This window comes from Lutjanus erythropterus, chromosome 3, assembly GCF_056507025.1.
Source record: "Lutjanus erythropterus isolate fLutEry1 chromosome 3, fLutEry1.hap2, whole genome shotgun sequence".
NCBI classification, from domain to species: Eukaryota; Metazoa; Chordata; class Actinopteri; order Lutjaniformes; family Lutjanidae; genus Lutjanus; species Lutjanus erythropterus.
The window spans coordinates 893036-920471 of NC_139319.1; the positions used below are offsets into that span (position 1 = coordinate 893036).

General features: G+C 40.5%; 1 protein-coding gene across 2 annotated transcripts in view; it reads left to right on the forward strand.

The window, feature by feature from the left end:
• Window positions 1-3062: 3062 nt before the first annotated feature.
• LOC146329319 (atlastin-2) overlaps window positions 3063-27436 on the forward strand; it is a 32574-nt gene continuing 8200 nt past the window's right edge. Inside the window, exons 1-8 of one of the 2 annotated variants that reach the window (XM_084714568.1) lie at window positions 3063-3343; window positions 14588-14874; window positions 17757-17891; window positions 18083-18187; window positions 19571-19621; window positions 24377-24433; window positions 24832-24924; window positions 26189-26327. In XM_084714568.1, coding sequence (XP_084570694.1) covers window positions 3283-3343; window positions 14588-14874; window positions 17757-17891; window positions 18083-18187; window positions 19571-19621; window positions 24377-24433; window positions 24832-24924; window positions 26189-26327 — 928 coding nt within the window. In that variant the 5' untranslated portion in view covers window positions 3063-3282. The remainder of the gene's footprint in view (window positions 3344-14587; window positions 14875-17756; window positions 17892-18082; window positions 18188-19570; window positions 19622-24376; window positions 24434-24831; window positions 24925-26188; window positions 26328-27436) is intronic. The other variant, XM_084714569.1, reaches the window with a different exon arrangement.

Sequence of the window (27436 nt, forward strand, 5' to 3'; positions counted from 1 at the left end):
GACAATATCTTGAATGAATCTGATTTCTAATGCTGTTTATATCCTCATTATTATGTACATGAGACTCTAAATGACTGTAGAAGACTGAAGTGTGTTTGGGTTTCCAGAGGCTTTAAAGTCTTTTCAACAGACTTCAGTGTGTATAAGACTCTGAGCTCAATACACAATAATCATGACATGCCAAACATGTTAATATAAAGTAGGGCTCTTTCACAATTCAAAGTGTGTGTCTTCCTGTAGTTGAGCTATAAAATCAGTGGACCTGCTGAGCTTCTCTCCATCTGTATCATCTGCACTGTGTGATCCTTGAAGCTGTGAATGAAGGATTTATTTGGACCAAACCAGAGTTGGTGATTGTTGGGACAGTCGAGAGACAAACCAACATGTTTTTGGTGATTTTTATGTAGTTTCTGTTTGAATGACACTGACAATGATGCAAAGGGATTCTGGTGAGTTTGTTCAGAGCAATAAATCAGCTGTTCAGTCTGTTTAAACCAAACATGTGTAAGTCTTTAAAGTAATGTCTCTCACTGTTGTGATCCTTTCCATAATGTTGTTAGACACGAACAGGAACAATCTGAACCTGTCAGCACCACAAGCAGCATTTAGTCCCATTACACTGGAGAGAAGGCAGAGCTGATATCTCCAAAACTCTGCAACTCACACCAAAACTATCCAGAGGGATAAACAGAACTACACTAACACTGAAACTGCATGTATTTTTGATATTTAAGATTTTCACAACATGAAAAGAATCAGATGTAAATGAGTAAATCTGCACAAATGTTCTGCAGAGTCTCCTTTTCATCAAGAATCATCCAAGACGCTGCAGCTGGTTTTGTGTTTTCATCAATAATTCAGAGACAAAAATGATTTTAGATCTGAATCCTCTGTAAGGACTGTGGAGACTCCATTCAGCTCCACTCTGCAGCAAAACAGCTCATTTCACATTCACACATTTTCAGCTGCATCACACTGCAAACTGTATGTCAAAGCTTGTCTATCTCTGACTTTTGTTTCAGTTACGCTTTGCTGCTGCTTTTTTCCTCTCAGTTGTGTTGTGTTGTGGTGGTGCAATTAGGCAATCACAGCCCAGCCTGAGACGAGGTGGCTTTAAAAATGCAAGTGTAAGTAAATTACAGTCGAAGGTACAATAAGTGCAGCCCGTGTTGTCAGCCTGCTCTGTTTTACTGCAGGCAGCATACAGGTGTTAGAGCGGCCTGTCATCAGATAACACTCAACCACACAAACATCCAGGTGTGAAGACAGACTGTGATCTGATCGCTGCAGAAGACGCCCTGCAGTAACACACAACACAGACAAAACCAGGTCAAAGTGTGAACCTGCAGCCTGACACGACTTTCTGTCCTGCTTTAAATATCCCAGCATGCTCTGAGCGAGCATGGATTCACAAAACCAGGACTTTCCCCCCTCACAGACAGCATTCAGTGTGAGGCGAGGGGAAATCAGCTGAGCGTCTCCACACAAATCCATTTTCTACAGAAACGTCACAAGGTTTGAAACACAAGTTCTGACATTCAGGCTGAATTAGTTCTAGTTTAGATTTTACAACAATTGAGTTCCTGTTTCAGTGAATTGCAGAAAATGTACCATTAAAATCCCTGCAATGATTAAAACTAAGCTAAATGTTAGCGAGGGGAAAGCTAGCATAACCAGCCTCTCACCTCAAGATATATGAATGGGATTCACATTCCTCTTTTTTAGGCAACATAAATGTGTTATTTTCAATTGTTCTATCTGAATTTTTCTGTGTACTGGACTATGTGTATTTAAATTACATACATTGATTATGACTGGAACGCTTGTGAATTCATTGAGCCCAGTTGTTTTCATGTGTCATGATGCTGTTTGTCCCCACAAAACATCCAGAACATTAAACTTCTGAACAGCCGAAACTTCCACCGGGACATTCAGGCTCCGACTTATGAATATTAGAGGCGTGTATCTCACTGAATGAGACGATTCGATACGTATCTCAATACATGTTCAACAATACAATTCATCCTAAAAAAATTTAAATAGATAACAATTTGGTACAATACCATTCAGCCCCTTCATGATTCACTACAGTAAGATATGATGCAATTTGTAAATCTGTACAGTTTGATTCTGATATTTGCAAGGTACTATTGGTAGAAGAAAGAAGAAAAACTGATAGTTTTACTAAATCCAGTGACAGGAGAGAGAGAGAGAGAAGGGGACATTACAGTGGAGGTAACATCCTATCATGAATCTCATTTGTAAATGAGATGTAGTCTAAATGCAGGGGTGGAATTTACTAATTACTGTAATTAAGTAGTTTTTTGTGTACTTGTACTTTTGTAAGTAGATTTTCAAGTCTGAACTTGTATTCATACTTAAGTATGCATTACACTATGTAATCCACTCAGTTACTTTTAAAATTGTAGTTGAGTACTGAGTACAATTTGAATTAATACCCAAACCTTTCATCTGCATTTTAGTAGCCAATAAGATGATCTGATCACAAACAGACCAATAAAAACCATCAGATACAAATAAAAACAAAACAAAATGCTGTGGTAGCAGACATTTGGAATAATGATTAATCATTAATCAATTTATTGCCATTAAGAATTTAATCAATTAAAAATGTAATCATGGATATTTAAGCAAAAGTCATGGCAGCAGCTGTAACTCATTTAGTTTTATTTTGTTTGGGTGAGTGGTTTGAGAAAAAATTTCAAACGAGAAAAAAATTATACACATGTTGTGTCTTATAAATCATAATGATTAATTGATCGTCAGAGAACTATTGATTAAGGAAAATGCACAAATTTGCCAGCCTAGTTTAGAGAGGTGACTGTGACCAATTCAGCCTGAAAATTAGGAGAAACAGAAACCTCTATGGACAAAACATTAAAAATTAATGGTTAAAAAATAACCACCACAACCAAACAACCAGTAAACACATGGGAAGGTTTCTGAGGAAAATTATTTATACTTTTACTTTGGGACGTTTCAAACACCTGAGTAATATTTTAGCAGTGTAACAGTATTTTTTCAGTAGTTTTTCCCCGATTATACACTGAATATTTTAATGATAAATTGACCAACAGAGTAGAAATGTTCTTGCTTTTCCTTTCAGGAATCTTCTGTATCTCAGTGGAGGTTAGCAGGTTAGCAGTTAGCTCATTCTGGGGGCGGGTCACGGCCGCCGTACTTTAGGACCCTGCGGACACCGCCGCGGCATTGAGCTCAGTGACGTCAGGGCAGTCTGCTGCTATCAGCAGGTCAGGAAAGATGGCGGCGGAGGAGAGCAGGTTGAAGCAGCGGAATCACAAAAACAGCATCTTCTCAGAAGGTAACGAAACATTTGCCGACGGCTGAACGCTGTTATCGACGCGACAGGTGATAGCGGGCTTTTCTGAATGTGTGGGTCCGCCGCCGTGTGTTTGTGTGTGATTGTGTAGACGGTAAACGTGATGAAATGACACTGCAGGGAACAGGAGCTCCGCTTCGTCGAATAATCGCATCTCCTGGCGTTTACCGTCCTGCTGCTGCTGCGAATCAGCGCGTCCCGCTGAGTCCGAGCGGTGAAATATCACTGAAAACATGCTGCTTTATCGCTGGTGACAGTGACGGTGGTCGGTGTTTAAACCGACAACGAGCTGTTCCCGCTGTGCACGCTGTACTGCCGTGAAGGAGTCAGTGTTATGCGTTTTGTTAAGCCGTCCAGCTGTCCTCATCCTCAGCTCAATGTGTGTTTGTTGTTAGCGGAGCAGCTAACAGAGCTGCTAGCCTCTTCTAGCTAATTCTTCATTGTTCAGTTGTTTCTAAAAGGTGTTTTCACGGATTGGTCAACAGCTGTCAGTTTGCAGCTAACAGCTCTGTCAGTGTGAAGCAAGCTAACTTGAACTGCTGTGTAATTTCAGCTATGCTAGCACACCTTGCAGCAGAGAACAGGGTGGTTCAACTAAACCGGCTTTTAACCAGGGACCATGAAGGATGTGTTTATTGTTTTTCCGGCCATTATTATGATCAGTATTTGCCAGCATTTCCTGGGAGATATCAATAAGATAACTGATAAATTCCACATCTTTGTATTTAAAAGTGCATATAATCTGTAGTTTATGCACACTTGAGGCTCAGATGTAGCCAGCAGAGATGGATGATTTAATATTTCATATCTGTGAAGGAACCACCAAAGACAACAAAATGACAAAAACAAAGCTCAGTTCTGACTCTTCACATGTTTTGTTGTTGCTGTTTGTTTTATCTAGTAAAGACATAAAAAAAACTTGATATATATTTTGGCTTTGGAGCATTTTCCTAAGAATTCAAATTAAGTGCTGTGATAATCTGTTAAATTAGTTATTTGTATGTCTGACGTAGATCAGATAATAAATAAGGGATAATGCACAGTGAGCTGGTCGTTATTGTGAAATAAATCCGGACAGGATGATCCAGGATATGAGGTGGACGGGTCTTGAAAGTGTTTATTTCACAACAAAGACCTGCTCACTGTGCATTATCCTTTCTATTACATGGTTGCTAACATTTGTGTGACACAAAATATTAATTTTAAAATGATTTTCTGGATTTATTTTACAGTAGTGACCTGGTCACTGTACATCATCCTGCCTGTTACATGGTTATGTACCAAAATACCAATAATTTAACACAAAATATTATTTTTAAAATAATTTTTTCAATTTATTTTACAGTATTGACTTGGTCACTGTACATTATCCTGCTTGTTACACACGACGGTCTGTTATACAGAAATAACAGACCTTAGATTGCTGTAATTGACCAATCAGAATGGATTATTTAACAGTGCCACATAAAAAAACAAACACAGATACTAATATAGCTGGATGGGCCAATATAAACCAGTAATTTATTGGCCCTGATATTTATTGTGTGTCCCTACTTTTAATGTTACACAATGTAGCTTGGAGCAAAAATGTGACTCATACAGGTAACCTATCACCTAATCTCATATTATTATATATTACAATCCCAAAATGTATATTTTTCCTCTTACCTGTTGTGGCATTCATTCATTTAGATAGCTTGGGTGTGAGTTGCAGAGTTTTGGTGATATCAGCTGTAGAGATGCCTGCCTTCTCTCCAGTATAATGGAACTAAAATAATTTTTTTCTTTTAACAAACTACTCCTGCCAAATATATCACCACTCAGAGGGAATTGTGCATCTACTCATGGATGAGAGGTTACAGCTCAGTTGAGGAGGCTGCTGTTAAGTTTTAAATAAAAAAAATAAATAAACCCAGTGTCTCTTTACAGAAATCATGACCTGGTCACTCAAGATAATTCACAGACCTTGTTGTGAGCAGTTTCATGGTGGATCTGTTTTCTTTCTATAGAAAGAAGTAGTATTAGTAGAAGTAGTAGTAGAAGATGTATTTTTTGGCACTTAAAGCACTACAGAGTGCCATCTAGTTCCATTATACTGGAGAGAAGTTGGACATCCCTATGGCTGATAGCTCCAAAACTGTCTAAATAGATAAATAGCACTGCAGGTTACAGGAAAAATGTGTACTTTTGATTTTGGTGTGAACTGTCCCTTTAAGTTAACTTCTCTCTCCTGTTGGTAAGGAACCATTACAGTGTTCCTCAAACTCCATAACACAGCGTTGAAAACATGCTACGATCTCACTGGTAAACTTAATGCATGGCGAAATGTGAACAGTCAGGTTGGGTTATGAGATTTGTGAATCATATATGAATTTAGCTAAATCCAATACTAAGTTGGTTTAGCTGTTAGTCCGTATACCAGGCAGACAGAACATGGTGGTTGTAGTGCTGTGCTTTGCCTCTCAGCGTCCTGCCTCATGGTGAGTCTGAGACTAATTTCTTACCATGTGAAGGCTCCTTCAGTCTGTTACTAACCTCAGTTACATATGGATAAGAAGCTCCAGTCGTTGTAAATCTAGTATAAAGTTAACACAACTTTCATACAAATAAATGATTGAATTAACATACAAATCAAACGGCACATACCGTCACACCACATGAAAGACTAGCTAAATAACAACATGCCAAAATACAGCAGAGATGAAGGAGTGGTCTGTCCATGGTCATCGCTGGTATTTGGTGTATAATATGGTGCACAGTGACTGGCTGTCAGGTACAGTGTTTTGGGCAGGTAGACTCCAGTAAGCTGCTAGCCATCAAACCAACTCCACATTATTGTTATTGTGGAACCTAATTCTCCTACGCTACTTGCAGCTGACTGTCCAGTGACTATCTGAGACGGTCTAATCTTTATCACAGCCAGGTAACAGGTGATCTTCACGTGGCTGCCAGCTGCTGGTTTTCTTATCAGTCAGTGTGGAACTGAAATATTATCAACTGTCAGTGTTGGAATATGTGTGTCTCAGGCAGCACTGTTGATCCATTAAAGCAGTTTAACCCGGGCTAATGAAGTTTCCTGCAGGGTGAACAAGACACTGGTGCTGCATTTGTTGTTGCAGCTGCAGAGAGCTCCATTGACTCGACGTGGAGAACTGCACTCTGTGTGCTAAGACCAAAGTGGGGCAAAAATGGAGCTGTGTGTCATGTGATACGTACATAATTGTACTGGTGTAGTTATCCTCTTACTCCGGATTCACATTTTGAGTGCATGCTCTGAAATCCTGAGCTCTCCAGACTAGAAATGCAACTCTTGATTTTGGAATCAAGTGTTGTTCGAATTATTCCACCAATTAGGCTATTCCACTGATTGAGGACTCAATTAACACATTTTTCTTAAAGAGCAATATAGTACTACTACTACTACTACTACTACTAATAATAATAATAATAATAATAATAATAATAATAATAATAAAAATAATAATAATAATGATAATACAGCCATATAGTTTAATAATACTATACAGCATATGACTAATACTATACTGTATTATGTAGAGCTGGGATGATAGACTTATCTCCCAATTCTAAGGGTGCAACAGATCACAGAATTCATAGTTCAGATCGTATCATAGTTTTGAGTCATAGATCGGATCATTTTTTGGATCAGCAAAGAAAGAAAAAGGTGAGATTGGGGTTAAATTATTTTAAAAATGCCTTTGGCTTTGATCTCTCTGTCTGTAGTCCTCATCATAGTAATAATAATGATAATATTAAAATTATATGTATAATAATTATTTATAATAAAGTTTTACACTACATTAGTAATACTACACAGTATACTTGGAAAACTATACTCTGAGCGATACTGTATTACACAGTACTGTACTATGTCTATGCTAAAGTACATATGATAGATAATTATACACTGTAGAGTATAATACACAACTACACTCTGTAGTCTGGCTCAATGTCCCGCCCGCAGCAGCACATCTGATTGGTTACACATTACAAGTAAAAGCCAATCAACACTAAAGGCTGTGCCACAAACAGACAGAGACTGGACTCAACACACATTTACACATTTTCTCTAAAATAACACACTGTAAATTCTCAAATGGTGTGTGATGTGGATACAAAGACTAAATGGATAAAAGCAAATAACAGCTACACAGAGCTAGAACAGTAAAGTACGTACAGGAAGTTACATCACGTTATTTAAGTGGAGGCCTGGGTGATAAAACTGATCACGATAGTGAAGAATATTGGTCGAAGTCAATTATTATTGATCTTGTGGGGTGTGACTGATGATGTGTAGTTATACACCAAGGGGTGGATGTGTGAAGAAATGTGGGAGTGACTCAAAGCAGCGGCTTGAACTGGACATACGTAAGGATGTAATAAACTGCCGTCTGTGTAGGGGTGGGCGATATGGCAAAAATATCATATCACGATATTTTTATTAGAAAATCACGATTTCGATTTTATCACGATCTTACATGTATTTATATTATGTATTATGCTATGTATTTAGATTTACATTTACCGTTTTTACTTTACTTTCTACTTTTTTTCAAGCACAAAGGTAAAAGTAAAGGTAGTAATGTCTGCAAAAACCACAAACAGAAGATGTTACTAACTCTTTTAACTGAAACAGTCACCAGAATGTTTTGTTAACATGTTAAAATCACAACATTTTTCTTCTGGAGCAGGACAGACGCTCCCAGACCCCCAACAAGGGACTGGTTTACCAACATGCCACCTTTTTCTCCTCTTATGAGTTTGCAGGTCTGTATTTAGTAATCCAAAAATACCAACAAGAATACCATTAAAGTACAACAACAGCAATAAAAATGTTGATTTTTCAAAAAAGGAAACAATAACATGCAAGGTTTTTAAATTGTAATTAAGTAAAAACACTAATACCACAATGTAAAAATACCTAAGTAAAGAATCTGAGTATTTTTTTCATCACAGCAGGTCAGTGATCAGTGTTTCAGTGACTCTCTGTGGATCAGTGAATAGTTTTATTTATGGCGCCCGCCACATTAAAAACATCGGCACCATGACATGATTTTCTATTTTTGGAGCTGCGCACCTTTTTCGCTCGTGTCTAGAAGGTAACTCTTTATTTGCGCAACTCTCGCGAGAATTGTGTCTGTCATTTCAACTAAAATAATCAAACTTGCGCGATCTTTCGCAGGTCTAGGGTTCCCTTCTAGACACGACCCTCTGTCTCTGTCAAACTACAGACAGCAGACTGTCTGTAAACAGCATGATGTTAAACTCTGCAGAGTTTCACACAAAGACTTTATTTGTGTGGACATCCAGGTTTGGTTTGTCACCAACTTTGGCATTTTTATGTTTTTTAATCAGTCCGAGAGGACGACGGCATCCGCGATTGATTAGTGATCAGTCTGCCCTCCTCTCCTCCCTCACCTGTTCACTCTGCTGTGAGAAGGTCTGAAAGTTTCTCACAGAGAAACACAGACTCTCCTGTTTTACGTATAGACAATTGTTTAATTTTATAAGAGCATCTGGTTGATTTCGATGTCATTAACCATCACGTTAGTTTCTGTTGTAATAAACTCCGTCATTAACAACAGTCTCCTCCACACGCAGCTTCTCTGCAGTTGGTCTGTGTGTTTCCTGATCAGATAAACCAGCGCCGGAAAGACTAGAAAAGTTGCGCCAGTTAAAATAGAAGCGTCCCGTCAAAATTTAAAATCTCTTAATAGTTTATTGGTTATAGGTTCGGGTCCGTATAGGACGGCGTGTGGGTCCGCCTGTTAGGGACCCCTGAACGATCCATACGATCTCTTCACTTTGGCAGATCATCTACACGTTCTAATCCTTCACGATCTAATATCGTCATATCGCACACCCCTACGTCTGTGTTTGGTGTCAGTTTCTCCAACAAGCTGATAAGAAAGAAAAAGAGTTTGTTTTTCATCAGAAACATCACAGTTCAGGGAAAAGTGGAAAATCAGTGTCACAGTTGATGAAAGCTCTGTATTTACATAAATTTAAGGTTCGAGCCACCAAAATGTACTTTGACCACCAAATTTAGGAGCTTGGTCGCCCATTGGGCCAGTGCATACATTTATTTGCGTCTATCCATGATAGGCCACACCCTACGTGTGACGTCTCCCGGGGTCTAACAGACATGTCCCCAGGCCAGTAGGTCAGCAGTGCTGGGAGAATATGCCGCTCTGCTGTGAATGCAGCCAGACCAGACTGACGGAGTACTAAACAGGACTGACAGCAGCACAGACAGACAGACAGACAGACAGACAGACGAGCAGAACTCAGACCCTCCTTTTCTCTGCTGACGCCTGTAATGATATAGTGACTGATGGAAGAGGGTCACTTTATGGGAGAGATCTGCTATGAGAAAGTTTACCAGTGTGAAGTGACTGCCTAACCGGCAGCAGAAAGAAGTTTTCACTTTGTTTTCTCAGACATCTAAACAGCAGGAAAATGTCTGTCTGTCTTCCTCGTGTTTTAGTCGGCAGACAAAAAAACTATAACTAGTTTCTCTGCTAAGTCTCAGCTTGTTAGGACTGTTTGAAATGTCAGTAACAAGTTTTGACGTGTTACTTCTGAGTACCTGTGACAAAATAAAAAATGTATAAATGCAAATATCCAGTCATGTAGTCCATACACTGACCCAATCATGACTCACTTGTCCAGAGTCAAGTGGCTGTAAAATGGTGGACATTTAATTTCCTTTGAATTCTTCACAATAAAAGTCCCCAGTTGTTTTGCTTATTTAAAGCTTTTATTATGAAGCAACTAAAAGGGTGACATGTTTTTATCGGCAGTGACTTAATATAATTCCTATGCAGCTGAAAGCAAAAACTTGAAACGGTGAAATAAAGCAGATACCAGAAGCACAAAGAGAGAAACTTAACTTCAGCTCTCAGTACTTTTGTAGCTTCTAACTGAATCTCTGTGGTTTGAACACACAGACGGTTTTAAAAATGTCTCCTGTCGGTTCTCCTGCACTGACATGAGTTGAGTCTCACACCACACACTCGTGTGATGGGGACAAGCTGACGAGCAGACTCACTTTGGCTCAGCTGGTCTGGGGTATCTCTTATCACATCTGTTTGGTTTTAGATGGATTATGTTGAAGAATTAATATTGTTGGGAAGCTTTTATTGCGCGTACAGTCACAGGTTGACGTTAAGTCGAGCTCGTCTCTCCTCTAACTGCTCTGCTGCTTTTGTGCCTTGGGGGAGAGAGAGAAACACGACTGACATCAAAATTTAATAAAGGCTCTCACACCGAGCTGAAATGAAATGAGTAGACATAAACTAGATAAGTAACATAAATACAATATTTAGCTTATTTTTTTTTAATTTTCTATCTATGATTTCAACAGGGACCTGCTGTTGACAGTGGATAAAGAATAGGGTGCATCCTCAGGACACATCAGTGGTGATTTTACTGCATCCTGTCAGATTTTAAAGAAAGTCGCCTTTTTAACTGCACTGACAGACAGCTTCTTACTAACCAATCATTGTTGAGGAAAAGCTGACCTTTTCCTCAGGGGTGTCTGAAATAGCGATATTACAGAGCGTTACTTAAGTTATTTTTCTCAATCAAGTCTTTAATCACATGATCTGGTCTGTGCCACATTTTCCCTAGAGACACTTAGAACTTTTAATGAATTATACAAAAAAAATCACAACTTTCTTTTGCAATTTTCACATTGTTTCATAATGTAATTGCAATAAAATGTGTAAAAACACTGCAACATGCATCACAATATTTTTAGAAAAGTTTCTGTGAAATTCGACATGTTGGGCTGCGACAATCCCAAAGACAGCCTGCGAAATCCTGGAGGCTCTGAGAAATGTCCAGAACACAGTTCAGTTCACAGTAAATCAGATTCTAACACAGAAGAAGACAATGTTGGGTGTTTTTACTTGATAAAACACTTAAAAGATGAATCTGTTTGTCTATTTATTAGTTTTTTATATATCTGTTTCTGTTGGTTGATAATAGTTTCAGCTTCACGCTGTGTTTCTGTGATGCACTGGAGAAGTATTTTTCCTCAGGCAGCTCATGTGCTGCACAGAGAACACTGGGACACTGTATTTTGCGGATCACTGGTTTTCTTAAAAGCCTCAGTTAAAGCACACGTCATCATCTGAGAGGCATCCCAAAACGTTTTTTCTGATGTCCTGTACATTATTTAGGTCTTCCCTGGATGATGTGTGTATTTGAACCTGTGGGCTGGATGTGGTGGAAGTGTGTTGCCGCCTGCAGAGCTCTCACATGGCTCGACCAACTCAACACTGACCTGAATGAAGACGCTTCTTCCCATGAGGCCGCAGGCTGCTGAGGCCTGCTCGGTTAGCTGCGGGATCACAAGACGGCGTCTGTCATGAAACCAGAGGGTCACAGGTCCAATCCCTGAAACTGACACACAGTAACACAGTGTTGTTCCAAAGCAATCAAACCTGGCAGTATTTACATTCGAGCTGCTCGATATGGCAAAAAAGTCCTATTGCGATTTTGACTGAAATTGTGATACAGTTTTTGGGAATGATCATTTTTGCATTACAACTTTAATTTTTACTGGAAAAAAAACCCTATTTAAATTGTGATCATGTGGCATTTTTGTTGTCTTTCATCTAAAGAACATGATTTTTAAGTCAGATCATCTCTCAGCTCTACAGTACCTCATTATAATGCTGTTTTCTCACACGTTTTTCTTTTTTTCAAAGTTCTGGTTTCGTGATTTGGGAATTACAGTTGGCCATAATGCAGTTAATTGTGTAGCTCTAATTTACACTAGAATAAGCGGTTACAGAAATCAATGAATAAATAATTTACACTAACCTTTGCAGTTTGTTTCGCACTTTCAGACCAATGAACTATAGATGACAAAACCTCTTAGGCCGACCTATCAGCCGAAGGCAAAAACATACAGAAGAATGAAATGTCTTCTTGAAATATGCAGATGCCGTGTAACCAGAGCTGCAGATCAGTGAAGTGTAAACGCTGCCATACAAGGAGAACTGAAAGCTTCGGTCCACAGGTCAGAACTGACTGTAGAACAACACTGACTGATGGCTCTGTCTGTTTACTGTAAAGCCAGCTCTGTAGCCAGCTCTGCCATCCCATAATAGCAGTGATTCCCTTCAGCCTTCCTCTTGGCTGAGCTCTGGTGAAGCTTCACTAACTGGAGGAGGTCAGGAAAGTTTTTTTTTTTTTTTTTTTTTTCCATCCAGCAGCCGCTGTCACTTCTGACCGTCAGAGTTTATTGATCTGAGTGGAGGAACTGTGACTGTAGATCAGAGTGAAGACCACGTCCACGCTGAGACAGACCACTTCCTCAAGTTGATTTATTTAAAAATGTCTGCGTCACAATGTGGAGTGTTATAATAACTCAAACAAATGTTTTTGCTGACATGATTGAATATTTTGTGTAGCAACAATATTAAGAAGACTGATTATTAGATTAATCAATTACTAAATGAAAACTTAAAAACTGTTTTTTTATACTCAGTTTGAGTAACTAATCAATTAATGTAGAAAATAATTGACAGATTAATGAACATAAGTTTTATTTGAGGGTACAGCGTACATTTATGAATAGACATTTTTACAATCTGCAAAAGTTCATACATACAAATGCACAAAGCAAATACAGAAGTAAATATTTCTTTTCTTTCCTCTCCATCTTTGCCTACATGCAGCATCTGGCGTGTGTCCAAAGAAAAAAGCCAACAGCACAGCGTAGCTTAGCAGACACGATATCACACTTGATATCATGTAGATTCATTCATTCACTCATTTTCTGTAACCGCTTAGTCCGTAAGGGTCGCGGGCTGCTGGAGTCTATCCCAGCTGACATTGGGTGAGAGGCGGGGTTCACCCTGGACAAGTCGCCAGTTCATCACAGGACTGACACACAGAGACAGACGACCACTGACACTCACATTCACACCTACGGGCAATTTAGAACCACCAATTAACCTGCATGCATGTCTTTGGACTGTGGGAGGAAGCCGGAGAACCCAGAGAGAACCCACGCAGACACGGGGAGAACATGCAAACTCCACACAGAAAGACCCTGATCCAGCCAGCTGGGGGATCGAACTCAGGACCTTCTTGCTGTGAGGCGGCAGTGCCGCCCGATATCATATAGATGAGCCTTTTAAATAAGAATTTGAAAATATGACAGTTTTCAGGCCTGTAATCAGAGATCTGTTAATCTTACAAATCAAGAGTGGACTTGGCATCACCATCAGTGCTAAAAATAAAAGTTAAAAAAAAAAAAATCTGGGGCGCCCCTATAGCTCAGTCGGTAGGGCGTGCGCACCATATACTGAGGCTATTAGTCCTCTGCAGCGGCCGCCGGTTCGAATCCAGCCTGTGGCCCATTTGCTGCATGTCATCCCCTGTCTCTTCACCCCCCCTTTCCTGTCATACCTTCAGCTGTCACTATCATTAAAGGCAAAAAATGCCCAAAAAAATAACTTAAAAAAAAAAAAAAAAAAAAAAAAAAAAAAATCTAATAGCGACCTTTAAATTTGAAAGTTGAGCCATGGATGTGGAACAGTGATACCCCTCAGGAGAGTCTCAGAACAGTCTTGCAGTGTTCTTTGCTAAAACTGAGAGTTTATAAAATACACCTGCCCTGCAGAACCAGTCCCAGGTCTGAAGAGGTGCCCTTCATTTTGGGGTGATGACACGCCGTGGTCATGTGCTCACCCACAGTTTACATTTAGAAAACGAGATCTCTGATGGTCTGGCATCGGGAGACTCCTAAGCGTTAGACCACAACATTGAGCTGATCGGGCTGCAACTAATCATTATTTGTCTGTTATTTTCTCAAAAAATCAGTTAGTTGTTTTGCTGTCGTCAGTTATCAAAGATATTTGGTTTATGGTCATAGAAGAGTAAAAAAAATATTTACATTGTTCAAACTTCATAATCGATTAACCTTTTCAGCTGTAGAGCTGATGGTAACTTAATGTCATAAGGAGACATTAAATTCAGCGCTGCTCTGCAGCTGTATGCCATCAGATGTGTTCAGGATGGTTTTGGGTAGAGTTACGGTCACATGACAACATTTCCAGAGCAGCTGTCCTGTTTTTCCACTTTGAAAACCAGAAGTAACAACCAATAACAGGCTAGCGCGTGCTGTGTTCATCCAGTCAGCAGTCTTCTAGTCAGTCAAACTTTAACCACGTCTTTCCCTCTCAGGTGGTCACGGGTTTAAATCAGACACATCCCCGATGAGGCGTGAGGAGGAGGAAGACGACCTGCTGGAGGAGGAGGAGGAGGAGGAAGTGGGCGTGGCCAGGCCGGTGCAGATCGTGGTGGCGGATGAGGAGGAGCACTCGTTCTCGCTGCAGGAGGAGGCGCTGGAGCGGCTGCTGCTGCAGAAGGAGGTGCAGGACCTCCACGTGGTCGTCGTCTCTGTGGCCGGAGCTTTCCGCAAGGGCAAGTCCTTCCTGCTGGACTTCATGCTGCGCTTCATGTACAAACAGGTACACTGTTAACGTCTGTGGATGCTGGACTGTCTGATTTCATTCACAAACACATAATGGCTTTTAATAAGCATCCACTTCTGGTTTTAAGACTCTTTAAATGTCACACACTGTCTGTACGGTCTGTCATATTCACAGGTCTGCAGAGATACAGACAGTAACACCACAGACATGCTTGCATGAAGTCTGCATTTGATTTGATTTTTATGTAACGTATTAAAAAAACATAAATAAAACAATATAGATACTAACAAGAAGGTGCAAGGGAGACTAAAAGCCTGCAAGGCTTATCATGAGTCTCCCCAGTTATAAATTGAAGCAAATCAAAGTGCAATTACTTTTAATGATTACAATTAAATTTTAAATTGTCTCAGAACCTTAAGTCCCTTTTTTATACCATAGTTGGGTGATATGAACAGAAAAGAAGAAAAAATGAAGCAGATAAAGTCGCAATGTAAGGGAGAATTATAGACAGAACAAACAAAGTGTGTTGTTGTTGTTTTTGTTGTTGTGTATCTTCAGACTGGCAGCTTTGTTTGAGCTTGACATCTTTTTTAGGGTTAATCAGTTTTTTGTCCAGCAGAGTTTTGGTTGGATTAAACACAGGAGAAGTTTTGCAGTTTGTCAGTGGTGAGTTTTATGCTTTCATGTAAAGTAAACGCTACACTATTTTGTCAGGAAACAAGTATTTTTCCAGTTCACTTGTTGTCAGTATCAACCTCTTCAGCAGCAAATAATCCAGTCAAAGTGTTTGTTTGAAACGGTGTCGAGGAAACTGAGTTTATGTGTTGATCTGTCACTCGACCTTTTGGCCTTGTTAATCTACGGTAAGCACCGAGGAACATTCTGGAGGGTTTCATCGTGCTGTAAAGAGGATTTTAGGCCGGCACAATGCCGGCTCTGTGGCTGGGCCTCCGCAGAGCTCACTGCTGCTTATTCCACACATAAAGGCCATCTTTATGCATAGAATAAGCCCCGCCCACTCAGGTCGGGGCATGGTAGGGTTGATTTTTCACACGCTCCTTCACAGGTCTCAAAGAATGAGTTTGTGATTGGACAGTTTGATGATCCTGAAAAGGACAAGTCTGAAGCTTTTTCATGTTTTAATTGATTAAATACATATTCAGTTACATAATATTCTAATTATGAGGTTAATAACTGTGATGTAACTGTGACAAGATCATTACTTTGTTCACATTACTGTCAGATATTTCTGTTCAGTTTATACCGTAGAAACTGTTCACATTGATTTGTGTATTAGTTGCAAATCAGTAAACAGATGTGATGTGATAAAGTACACTAGGTTGATTCAAAAGAAGAAAAATATTTTATTTTTGTTTTTTACCTGTAATTATCTGTGTGTTCATTTCATTTCAGCAGAGTGTGAGAACAGAGAGGAAGAAACAGAAAAGTACTACGGTTTATAATCACTAACTAACATCAGTGTTGGCTTGTAATAATAACTTGAGTGTTTTCCTCTACGGTCAATATTAAATTTATTGAAAGGACACTGATTCTTGATCAGAAATTAAATGCAACTTTTGGATTAATCTCTCTTCTTATTAATTATCCTGCAGAGAGAACAGGGTAAAATGAACACTTTATTTTTTTAAATGATCATGGCCAGAAAAATACTAATTTTGATCTAATAATAACGTGTTAATTCTCTGGTTTATGTTTTGCCATCATCCTTAAAACTCTTTGTTTTCTTCTGCTTTTGGTTCAGAGCCGCTCGTTCATGCAATACAGAATGTAAACATTTATAATTTGTAAATACTTTGTATTTTATTTTGCTCAGTTTTTTAACTTTGTTATCTCATAAGGCCTAGTTCACACATACATGAGTATCTTTAAAAACATTTTTCTTTTTCAAAACAAAGTTATCTCCTTCCAGACCAGTGTTTGGCTTTGGTTCGTTGTGCATTAAATATCCTTTTGTCATTTTAAATATACATTTTCTAACATCCATTTCCTTCAATATACAGACTCAAATACTCTGCAATATCAAAACACTCAGAGTTCATGTTTATAGCCACGTACTCATGTACTCCTTTAGTTAAACCGTTCCTTATACTGTATTTGAATTTTATTTGCAGATTCTCTTTTCCTATTTATTGAAGGACCAATTTCAAGTGCATTTGTATCTGGCTGCACTGACAAACACTAACAGCAGGACAGTTATTTAACATATGAGCTTAACACTAAACACTTGTGCACTTAAAGAAAGTTTCTCCTTTCTGTCCCTGCAGTCTGTGGATTTAGCTTGGGGGTGTTTTACTTCGATGTGCAGCCAATATAACGTGTTTGTTAGAAGTTGAGGGCATCGTCCTTTACTTCAGGTTCTGTACTTTGTGTTTTGATGCAGTCTGGACGCAGGAAGACGGTCTAGCAGGCATCCATGGGGCTCATTATTGTTAGAACTCCACTGAGGTTAATAAGGCCAGTCATTCAAAAGTTTTCTCACCATTCATCGTCTTCCACAGCTCCATGTAAAAACAATCAAGGTAACCTTGGAGATAACAGCGGCAGACACTCTGACATTACAACCCCAAAACTCTGGTTTCCTTGTCAGCACTAAAAACTGAGTTTTTAAATATCTTTACCTTGGCAGGAGTTTTCAACTGAAATAAAAACTGAGCTCTTTAAAAACAGCTCTGTTTTTAGTGACCTAAAACACAGTTTGTGTATGGACAAAAGATCAAACACAAAAATAAGCATTTTTTAAAAGTCTTATTGTGCACCATAACCCCGGACCCCCGTAGCTGCTCACACATCTTTCTCACTGTATGTACAAAACAGACCAGGTTAGAATCAGTGTGTACTGTTCAACTGGAACAGGAACAGTGTGATGACCTGTTCACCTTTCTGTTGTCTCCGTCCAGTCGACTGATTCGTGGGTCGGTGGGGAGGAGGAGCCTCTGACTGGCTTCACCTGGAGAGGGGGCTGTGAGAGGGAGACCACGGGCATCCTGGCCTGGAGCGAGGTGTTTGTGGTGGAGAAACCAGACGGCTGTAAGGTCAGTTCACAGGCTGAAAGTGAGGCTGCGTTCACTGCCAGGATCCTCCAAACTCTTTTACTCCTATTTTAAAAACATGGTTCAGTTTTCTTCTACACCAGTGAAGAGTGTGTTCGAGGAAATCCCAACTAATTACACAACATAACTGTTTGAATGCCGTTGACTGTGTGTTGTTGTTGTTGTTCTTACAGGTTGCAGTTCTACTAATCGACACACAGGGGGCGTTTGACAGCCAGTCAACCATCAAAGACTGCGCCACACTGTTCGCCCTGAGCACCATGACCAGCTCTGTCCAGGTCAGCTGTTCATTTAATATGTGCTCACCAGAGGTGGAAAAATATATCAATACTAAACTGATACAGCGCCTTTTTTATATATTTATGTTCTTTTATGATCTGTTGTTGTTGTAGATTTGTGTAATGGCTGCGCATCATTTCCCATGATGCATGGCTGAGAGTTTATGTTTGTTTGTTTTTGTCAGTGTTTGTAATGTGTCCGTTCAGAACGTGGTGGTTTGTGGTGGGAAGTGTCATTTTTGTGCTGTGGGTGAGGTGACTAGGACGTTTCTTAACGTAGTGTTCATAAACAGAAAACACCTGGCGTAATGGAATTTAAATAGAAATGCAGACTGTTGTCACAAGTCCGATATTTAATGAAAGCCTTACGTCATGGGTTTATTGAGAGTAAGAAGTTTGAGAGCAGTCGTTATTTCCAGCTTAGAATACAAATCTCTGAACAAACAAAGAAGATGTAATGACAGTAGACTGACTGAACATGGAAAAAATGAGACATAAGATAGGGCTGGGCAATTCACATAAAACAGTTTATTTATTACTATAAATCTGTGAGGTTATCATGTTTGTGTGTGATGATAAATGAGCAGACAAGCAGAATGACTTGTTGACCGATGCACTGCTGTGTTTAGTCACGCCTCTTTTGTTTCTGCGATGCCAGCACGCTGTGGTGGGACAGCTTTATGCCAGCACTGCTTGGTTCAGTGTAGATACACAAGGTCGGCCTAAAGATGAGCTCTCAGTGCAGCGATATTGCAGGATCACTGTAAAAAAAAAAAAAAAAGGCTTCTGATTGGATAGTTAATATTCACAGGTGGGACTTACCAAAAGTTCAGTTATGCAGGTGCAACTGCAAAAGTCACTGTGTGCCATTTTTCAAAAAACAATTTTAATGGTTGCTACTTTTATTTTATTTTTTAAGCAGATACACTTAAAGTTGAAAGGAAAATCTGATTTTATAAGAAAAAATGCTGTACATATCAGATTCATCATTCAGTAAAGGACTTTTTTATTTAAGGTGTAGTTACATATAATATATTACAATAAATGTCGTTTTGCTGACTTTTTATTAGGATTGCATTGGTCACACAGTGCAGGATTGTTCAAGCCTGATTTGAGTTACCGTTGAAAAGACGAGGCTGAATTGTGTTAGTGGAACAGTTTGAGCCTTGAGTGGAAGTTAATTCAAACTGACTTTTTCACTTTGAGGACAGATTTCATTATCTGCACTGATGGATACTCTCAAAAGGTGACTGTGTGTGTGTGTGTGTGTGTGTGTGTGTGTGTGTGTGTGTGTGTGTGTGCGTGCGTGCGTGCGTGCGTGCGTGCGTGCGTGCGTGCGTGCGTGCGTGCGTGCGTGCGTGCGTGCGTGCGTGTGTGTTTCAGGTGTACAACCTGTCCCAAAATGTCCAGGAAGACGACCTCCAGCACCTCCAGGTCAGTTATCAGTTTGCCATTCATGTTAAATCCCACGCTTATGAGCACGAGCTTCTCCTTCAGGAGTAGATGCACGTTTCCTTCTGCGCAGTGATACGGTTGGTGGGAGCAGTTCAGTAGTACAAAAAAAAATAGTTCCTACATGAAACTGTGTGTGAATTATCCTGAGTAACAGGGTCATGATTTCAGGGACGAGACATTGCTGTTGAGTTTTCCAGATGTTTTTTGTCGGCCTGTTTGTCATCCAGTTTCATTATAATGGAGAAGGCAGACATCTCTCTGACAGCAGCAGTGCTTTCAGGACAGACCAAGGACGTTTTATCATATCATTTATTTATTTTTTAAGTTTCACCACGTAAAAAGAAAAAAATGTTTTATCCCCTAACATTTTAGGAGTAGGACACTAGGAGCTAAAACAATGTTGGTAATGTGTAAATATAAGATGATTTTAGTTTGTAACTGTGCAGCAGGTCATCAACAGGAAAAAAAAACAGTCAGTTTGATCCCCAGCTCCTTCAGGCTGCATGTCAAAGTGTCCCTGAGTAGTAAAGTATTTCCTTGTGTTTGAATAAGTGAATGTGACATCTAGTTGTAAAGGGCTTAGACCAGAAATGTGCTGAATAAAACTCAGTCCATCTACCATTTAATTTAATTCTGAAGACAATGAAAGAAATACATTTAACATGTCATCATATTTAATTATTTTCAGTGATTATTTTAAGTTAAATATTTTGAGTATTTTGAGTCACTCGTGTTATTAATACCTCTGGTTGAGTTTGGTGAACTTCCTGTGATGAGCCCAGTGTGAGTGATGACGAGTCCTCCACCGTCTGTAGATCAGTGTGAGTGAGGACGAGTCCTCCACCGTCTGTTGATCAGTGTGAGTGATGACGAGTCCTCCACCGTCTGTTGATCAGTGTGAGTGATGATGAGTCCTCCACCGTCTGTTGATCAGTGTGAGTGATGACGAGTCCTCCACCGTCAGTTGATCAGTGTGGATGATGACGAGTCCTCCACCGTCTGTTGATCAGTGTGAGTGATGACGAGTCCTCCACCGTCTGTTGATCAGTGTGAGTGATGACGAGTCCTCCACCGTCTGTTGATCAGTGTGAGTGAAGACTCGTCCTCCTCTGTCAGTAGATCAGTGTGAGTGAGGACGAGTCCTCCACCGTCTGTTGATCAGTGTGAATGATGACGAGTCCTCCACCGTCTGTTGATCAGTGTGAGTGATGACTCGTCCTCCACCGTCTGTTGATCAGTGTGGGTGATGACTCGTCCTCCACCGTCAGTTGATCAGTGTGGGTGATGACGAGTCCTCCACCGTCTGTTGATCAGTGTGAGTGATGACGAGTCCTCCACCGTCAGTTGATCAGTGTGGGTGATGACGAGTCCTCCACCGTCAGTTGATCAGTGTGAGTGATGACGAGTCCTCCTCTGTCAGTTGATCAGTGTGAGTGAGGACGAGTCCTCCACCGTCTGTTGATCAGTGTGAGTGATGACGAGTCCTCCACCGTCTGTAGATCAGTGTGGGTGATGACGAGTCCTCCTCTGTCAGTAGATCAGTGTGAGTGAGGACGAGTCCTCCACCGTCTGTTGATCAGTGTGAGTGATGACGAGTCCTCCACCGTCTGTTGATCAGTGTGAGTGATGACGAGTCCTCCACCGTCTGTTGATCAGTGTGAGTGATGACGAGTCCTCCACCGTCAGTTGATCAGTGTGGATGATGACGAGTCCTCCACCGTCTGTTGATCAGTGTGAGTGATGACGAGTCCTCCACAGTCTGTTGATCAGTGTGAGTGATGACGAGTCCTCCACCGTCTGTTGATCAGTGTGAGTGAAGACTCGTCCTCCTCTGTCAGTAGATCAGTGTGAGTGAGGACGAGTCCTCCACCGTCTGTTGATCAGTGTGAATGATGACGAGTCCTCCACCGTCTGTTGATCAGTGTGAGTGATGACTCGTCCTCCACCGTCTGTTGATCAGTGTGGGTGATGACTCGTCCTCCACCGTCAGTTGATCAGTGTGGGTGATGACGAGTCCTCCACCGTCTGTTGATCAGTGTGAGTGATGACGAGTCCTCCACCGTCAGTTGATCAGTGTGGGTGATGACGAGTCCTCCACCGTCAGTTGATCAGTGTGAGTGATGACGAGTCCTCCTCTGTCAGTTGATCAGTGTGAGTGAGGACGAGTCCTCCACCGTCTGTTGATCAGTGTGAGTGATGACGAGTCCTCCACCGTCTGTAGATCAGTGTGGGTGATGACTCGTCCTCCTCTGTCAGTAGATCAGTGTGAGTGAGGACGAGTCCTCCACCGTCTGTTGATCAGTGTGAATGATGACGAGTCCTCCACCGTCTGTTGATCAGTGTGAGTGATGACGAGTCCTCCACCGTCAGTTGATCAGTGTGAGTGATGACGAGTCCTCCACCGTCAGTTGATCAGTGTGGGTGATGACGAGTCCTCCACCGTCTGTTGATCAGTGTGAGTGATGACGAGTCCTCCACCGTCAGTTGATCAGTGTGGGTGATGACGAGTCCTCCACCGTCAGTTGATCAGTGTGAGTGATGACGAGTCCTCCTCTGTCAGTTGATCAGTGTGAGTGAGGACGAGTCCTCCACCGTCTGTTGATCAGTGTGAGTGAGGACGAGTCCTCCACTGTCAGTTGATCAGCTGTTTATAACTCCGTCAGTTGTCTGTTGATGTAAAGTTCAGTCTGTTATCCTGAAAATACTCACTCTGGAGTTGGAGTTCACTGACTGTCAGTAAATCCATCCACTCCTTCTAAAAGATTATTAATGATTTCTTGTGAATCACAAACAGAAACTTATCCTTCAGTTCTGTTTTCATTTTAGCTCTGTGTAAAGTGAATTAACGTGAAAAGACAGACTCTCTGCCTGCTGGCTGTAGAGTTGTTGTTGGTGACTGTATCAATACTTCAACAGTTATTGATTATTGTGTGCTAACACACCTGTTAGTGCAGAGGTTTTGCTTAAAGTTGTGTCCAGTTTTAATCACTTTGTTCTTGGTATTTTAATGATTAATTATTAATCGATTCATTGCAGTTTAGAATGGAAATGATTAATAAATTATTAACCATTAATCAGTGATTGGTGTAACATTTCCCCAGAGGCCAAGTCGTCTCACAGCTTGGTTTGGTCTGCCTTGTTCATCTAGACACGATTGTTGTAATTGTGCCCCATATGACATTGTTTTGTTTTGTACGGCCACTTACTGAACAAGGACAGACGGCATTAAAAAAACCAATAATAATAATCAATAAATAACACAATGGACTTAAATAAATGTAAAGTAACATAAAATCAGTGAGTGAACAGTTATATAGAGTTATCAGTTGAAATTAAAGGATCAATTGCATGTAGTATATACTTAGAGAGAAAAGGTGACCATGACAGGTTTTAAATAAAAATAAATTCATTTAAAAAAAAAACACACACAGACTATTGAAGTGACAGTGATGAAAATGCAGTTGTTATCTACTCACCCTCACTCCAACTGAGGGTCAGGTTTAGTTTTTCTCAGTCCACAAAACAAACTGCTGCAGTTTCACAGGAAAACAGTGCTGCAGGATCTCCAAAATAATGGAAGTGAATGGTGACCAGTTTTCAGACAGAAAAGAAACAACAAAATCACAGAAAATGCCTCCATACTGCTCATCTGCCATTAACCCTAACACACACACACACACACACACACACACACACACACACACACACACACACACACACACACACAGTTCAGACAGTGTGCACGTGAACGCAGCTCCAAGTTAAAGATCTATAGTGAAGATTCAGGATAAAAACATGGTGTAAGTAAAGTTTATTTAGTTAACTTGCCATGTCGGGGCTTTAGGAGACATGGATTACACCGGACGAGCAGTATGGAAGCATTTTATTTATTTATTTATTTATTTTTTCCGTCTGAAAACTGGTCACCATTCACCTCCACTGTTAAGGAGATTCTGTAACACTGTTTTCCTGTGAAACTCCAGCAGAGTTTTGTGGACTAAAAAAGTAAACCTGACCTTCAGTCAGCGTGAGGGCGAGAAGATAATGACTGAATTTTCATTTTTGGGTGAGCTATCCCTGTAATCAATCATCAATAACATCTTCAGTCATTGGTAAAGTTTGCAGCCCTACTTTGTTTGGCGTGTCCCTCTCCCCATCCTTCCCTGTCTGACCTGGCAGAGCAGCTTCATGTTGATTTCTAATCCAGCAGATTTCCTGCAGGAGCTCCATATCAGGTGTTTTCACGATGTGTTCAGGTCAGGATTAACCTCTGAACTGAACCCAGCAGGCGGCCATATGAGGCAGAAACGGGCTCAGACCGAAACCCTGACAGAAATCTCTCTTCCATCTTTGGTCCCGGCTGCTCATCACTGCACCTCAGATCACCTGTCAGTCAGACAGTGAGGGCGCACATGGATTATTTTGAGCAGGAGATTATAATTTAAAACAGTGTTTCAGCTGCAGTGAAGCAACAAACATCAGTCAGGCCCACTTCAACGCAGCTTTTCTTCTTTTTATTCCAAATGAAATCAAATGGTGTCTCTTACTGCAGCATTAAAGGCTTTTCAGACAGCGAGTGTGTAGAGCAGTAAATGGAAAAGCTTTCATGGACCGGATGAAGCCGCTCTAACAATCAGATATGCACACATTTGTTCCTGTACTAATTGAGCGTTATGACTCTGTTGTGGTGTTTTTGATTTGAGTTTCAGCTGACTGGTTGTTTCCTCTCCTCAGCTCTTCACTGAGTATGGACGACTGGCCATGGAGGAAGTTTATGAGAAACCCTTTCAGGTGAGAACTGCTCAACATGTTCATTTATTCTTTAGAGAGTCTGATTTTAGAGACTGTTTGCCTTCAGACAGACATGATGAAGGGCAGCTGCGTCAGTGTATCCAGAAGGTGTGCTAGATGAGTATTTTTGTCAATTATTGCTATATTTTGGTCAACAAAGTAACTGTGGGTGAGACCAGATTAATTTTTCTCTCAGCTCCTTACAGAAAACCCCTCATATATTCGTTTAGCTCAAGTCACATAATAGAACCAGAGTCTGCCCCTGCACACACTGACAAGTTTAGTGCTTCAGTTGACTACATTTACCATCAACACTGACTGGACATCCACATGAAAAGTGCTGTGACCTGTGATCAATTATTGATTGATCAGTAACCTGAATGTGTCCCTGTGTTCAGACTCTGATGTTCCTGATCAGAGACTGGAGTTACCCCTACGAACATCCGTACGGTCTGGAGGGAGGACAGAGCTTCCTGGAGAAACGTCTGCAGGTGAGTTTCAGGCTCTTGTCTGGATCACTAGCCGTGTTTTTATTATGGATGAGCTGATAAATCCTGAAATATTGATCCTTTCAATACTACATCTCCCTCATAAAGATCGATTCTGGCGTCAATAGCAGCTGTACGAAAACAGGGAACTGTTTCAGTTTTTCTCTTCTATGTTACACTGTTGGTATTTCATCAAACAGCCAAACTGTCTGAGCAAACAATATTGAGTTGTTTAGTACATGTGCTCTTTGTTTCTCCACCGCTGTTCTCTGTTCTGTGCACTCAACAACACAAGCATCATTCATTCAAACGAGCCACGACTAGTTCGCTCCAACACCTGTAGCTGAATGAAAAAGAAGCTTCATTTGGAGATATTTCACAGCTGTGAGGTAAAACGTGTGTCGAAAGCTACAAATCTGTTCAGATAACAAGATGAGAACTATGAGCTGTAACAGAAAAGAAAGGGGGGGGGGGGGGGGGGGGGGGTGCAGGAGGAGGAGGAGGAGGAGGGGGAGGAGCCTCAGCATCTGTACCCCTGACATAGAGAGAGTTCACTGGTGGTCTTTTCAGAGAGCTTCAGATGATGAATATCCAGGTTTGATTTAGTCAAATCAGATCATCAGCATTGGTTAATGTTCCATTTTCAAAGTAAAAGTGCTCATCAATAGCTGTTATTTTAGCAGTTAATGGAATTGAAATAAATAATACACTGGCTGAATTTAAAAACCAACAAAGAACAAAGAAAGTGTTCCTATATTTTGGAGTATTTAGCCTGTTGATGGTTCCTCTGCCACAGAAATAATGACCCACTGCTCTCCTCTAAGTTCAAGAGCAGCTTTTAATGATTAGAAAGTTTTGGTATTGTTAGCTGCATCTCTGGCCTTGTTACACTTGTCATCAGATCAAAACCAAATTTTGCATCCACCCGGGTTACATTAAAACATATCACAAATCTAAACTGAATTTTGAGAAAATCAGTGAAATAAAATGTGAATGAATGTTTGTTTCCATCTACTTCAGTCATGTGATCATTAAGAGGTGGTTAAACGAGATAATCAGCAGGTGGCGCCAAATCTCCAGTCAGGAAACCATCATAGTGCTGAAGATGAAGAGTGTCAGTCAAACCTCAGATGGTGAAAAACAAAGTAGAAAACAGGATGGAAATCAGACATTCGCCCATAAACTCACCTAATGAAAGGCAGAAGATTCTGTGTCTGATTTTAACATCTACAGACTGATAGAAATGAGTTGATGTGTCTGTGTTCAGGTGAAGCAGAACCAACATGAGGAGCTGCAGAACGTCAGGAAACACATCCACTCCTGCTTCTCCAACATCAGCTGCTTCCTGCTGCCGCACCCCGGCCTCAAGGTGGCCACCAACCCTCACTTCGACGGACGGCTCAGAGGTGAAACACAGACACAACAACCAGCCCGCCAAAGGAACCGTAACCTTCATCACTGCAGCGTGGCTGAAAACTTTAAACAGTCTGTAAAAGTTTACACCGAAAGGAATAAACCTCAGCTTTCTAAGTATGTTTTTTAAGTACAACCTGTTCAGCCTGGACCCCATGTTTTCTGTGTGATTAATGGGGACGACTTTTTTTTAAACTGGTCCAGTATTGTGCCGCAGCCGTCAGCTGTCAGACAGGCTGCAGTGAAATCTGTATGGACAGATGTGAACCCTCAAAGTACGTCCAGTAAAAGTGCTTGTTTTTGCCACTGACAGGCTCAGATAGTTATTCTGAGTCTGACAACATTGTGGGATGGATCCCTACAGAGATGGAAAGTTTTGTTAAAGAATAGGACACTTTACAACCAGAGACAGACGATATTTAACTCTTATAAAACCCGCAGACGGCATTTAGAGAAACAGTCGTTTTATCATCATCACTTTGTTCAAACTCAACAGAAACTAAATAAAACTCACCAAAACGTCTTGGTTCATCTGTTCCAACAATCTCCAACTCTGGTTGTTCAGTCGGAACAAACTTTACTGAATTAGATGTAAAAACTATCAGGAGAGGAGTGAGAGGGAGGTCAGAGGTCAGAGGAGCAGCAGTTCATCTTCAGCCTGAATATTTTCACATCTAACTAAACTGGAGGTGGTGACTGTGGAAAGATGAACCAAGAGGTTTTTGGTGAGTTTTATTTAGTTTCTGTTGAGTTTAAATAAATTGTGTTTTGTGATGATAATATTAGTGTTTCTAGAAATGGAATCTGACCTGAAAAACGTATCTGTATGCAGTGGAAATTTGATTAGTCAGGTTTTTTTTTTGTTTGTGTAACTTTTTCAGTTCTTATTTTAAAGGGACTAAACATAAAACAATCAAATTTATCAATATGTTCAGGGTAAATAAGTTTTCTGAGGGCTGGATTGACAATCTGAAATGTAAAGCCTGGTGGGTTATAGCTTCAAAATGTCAAGTCTGGTCTGAAACATTTCTAAGAAGTCTGGAAATCTGAGTCCAGACACTTCGAATAACAGTCTGCACCTGTCAGCTGCCAGGTCGACGGT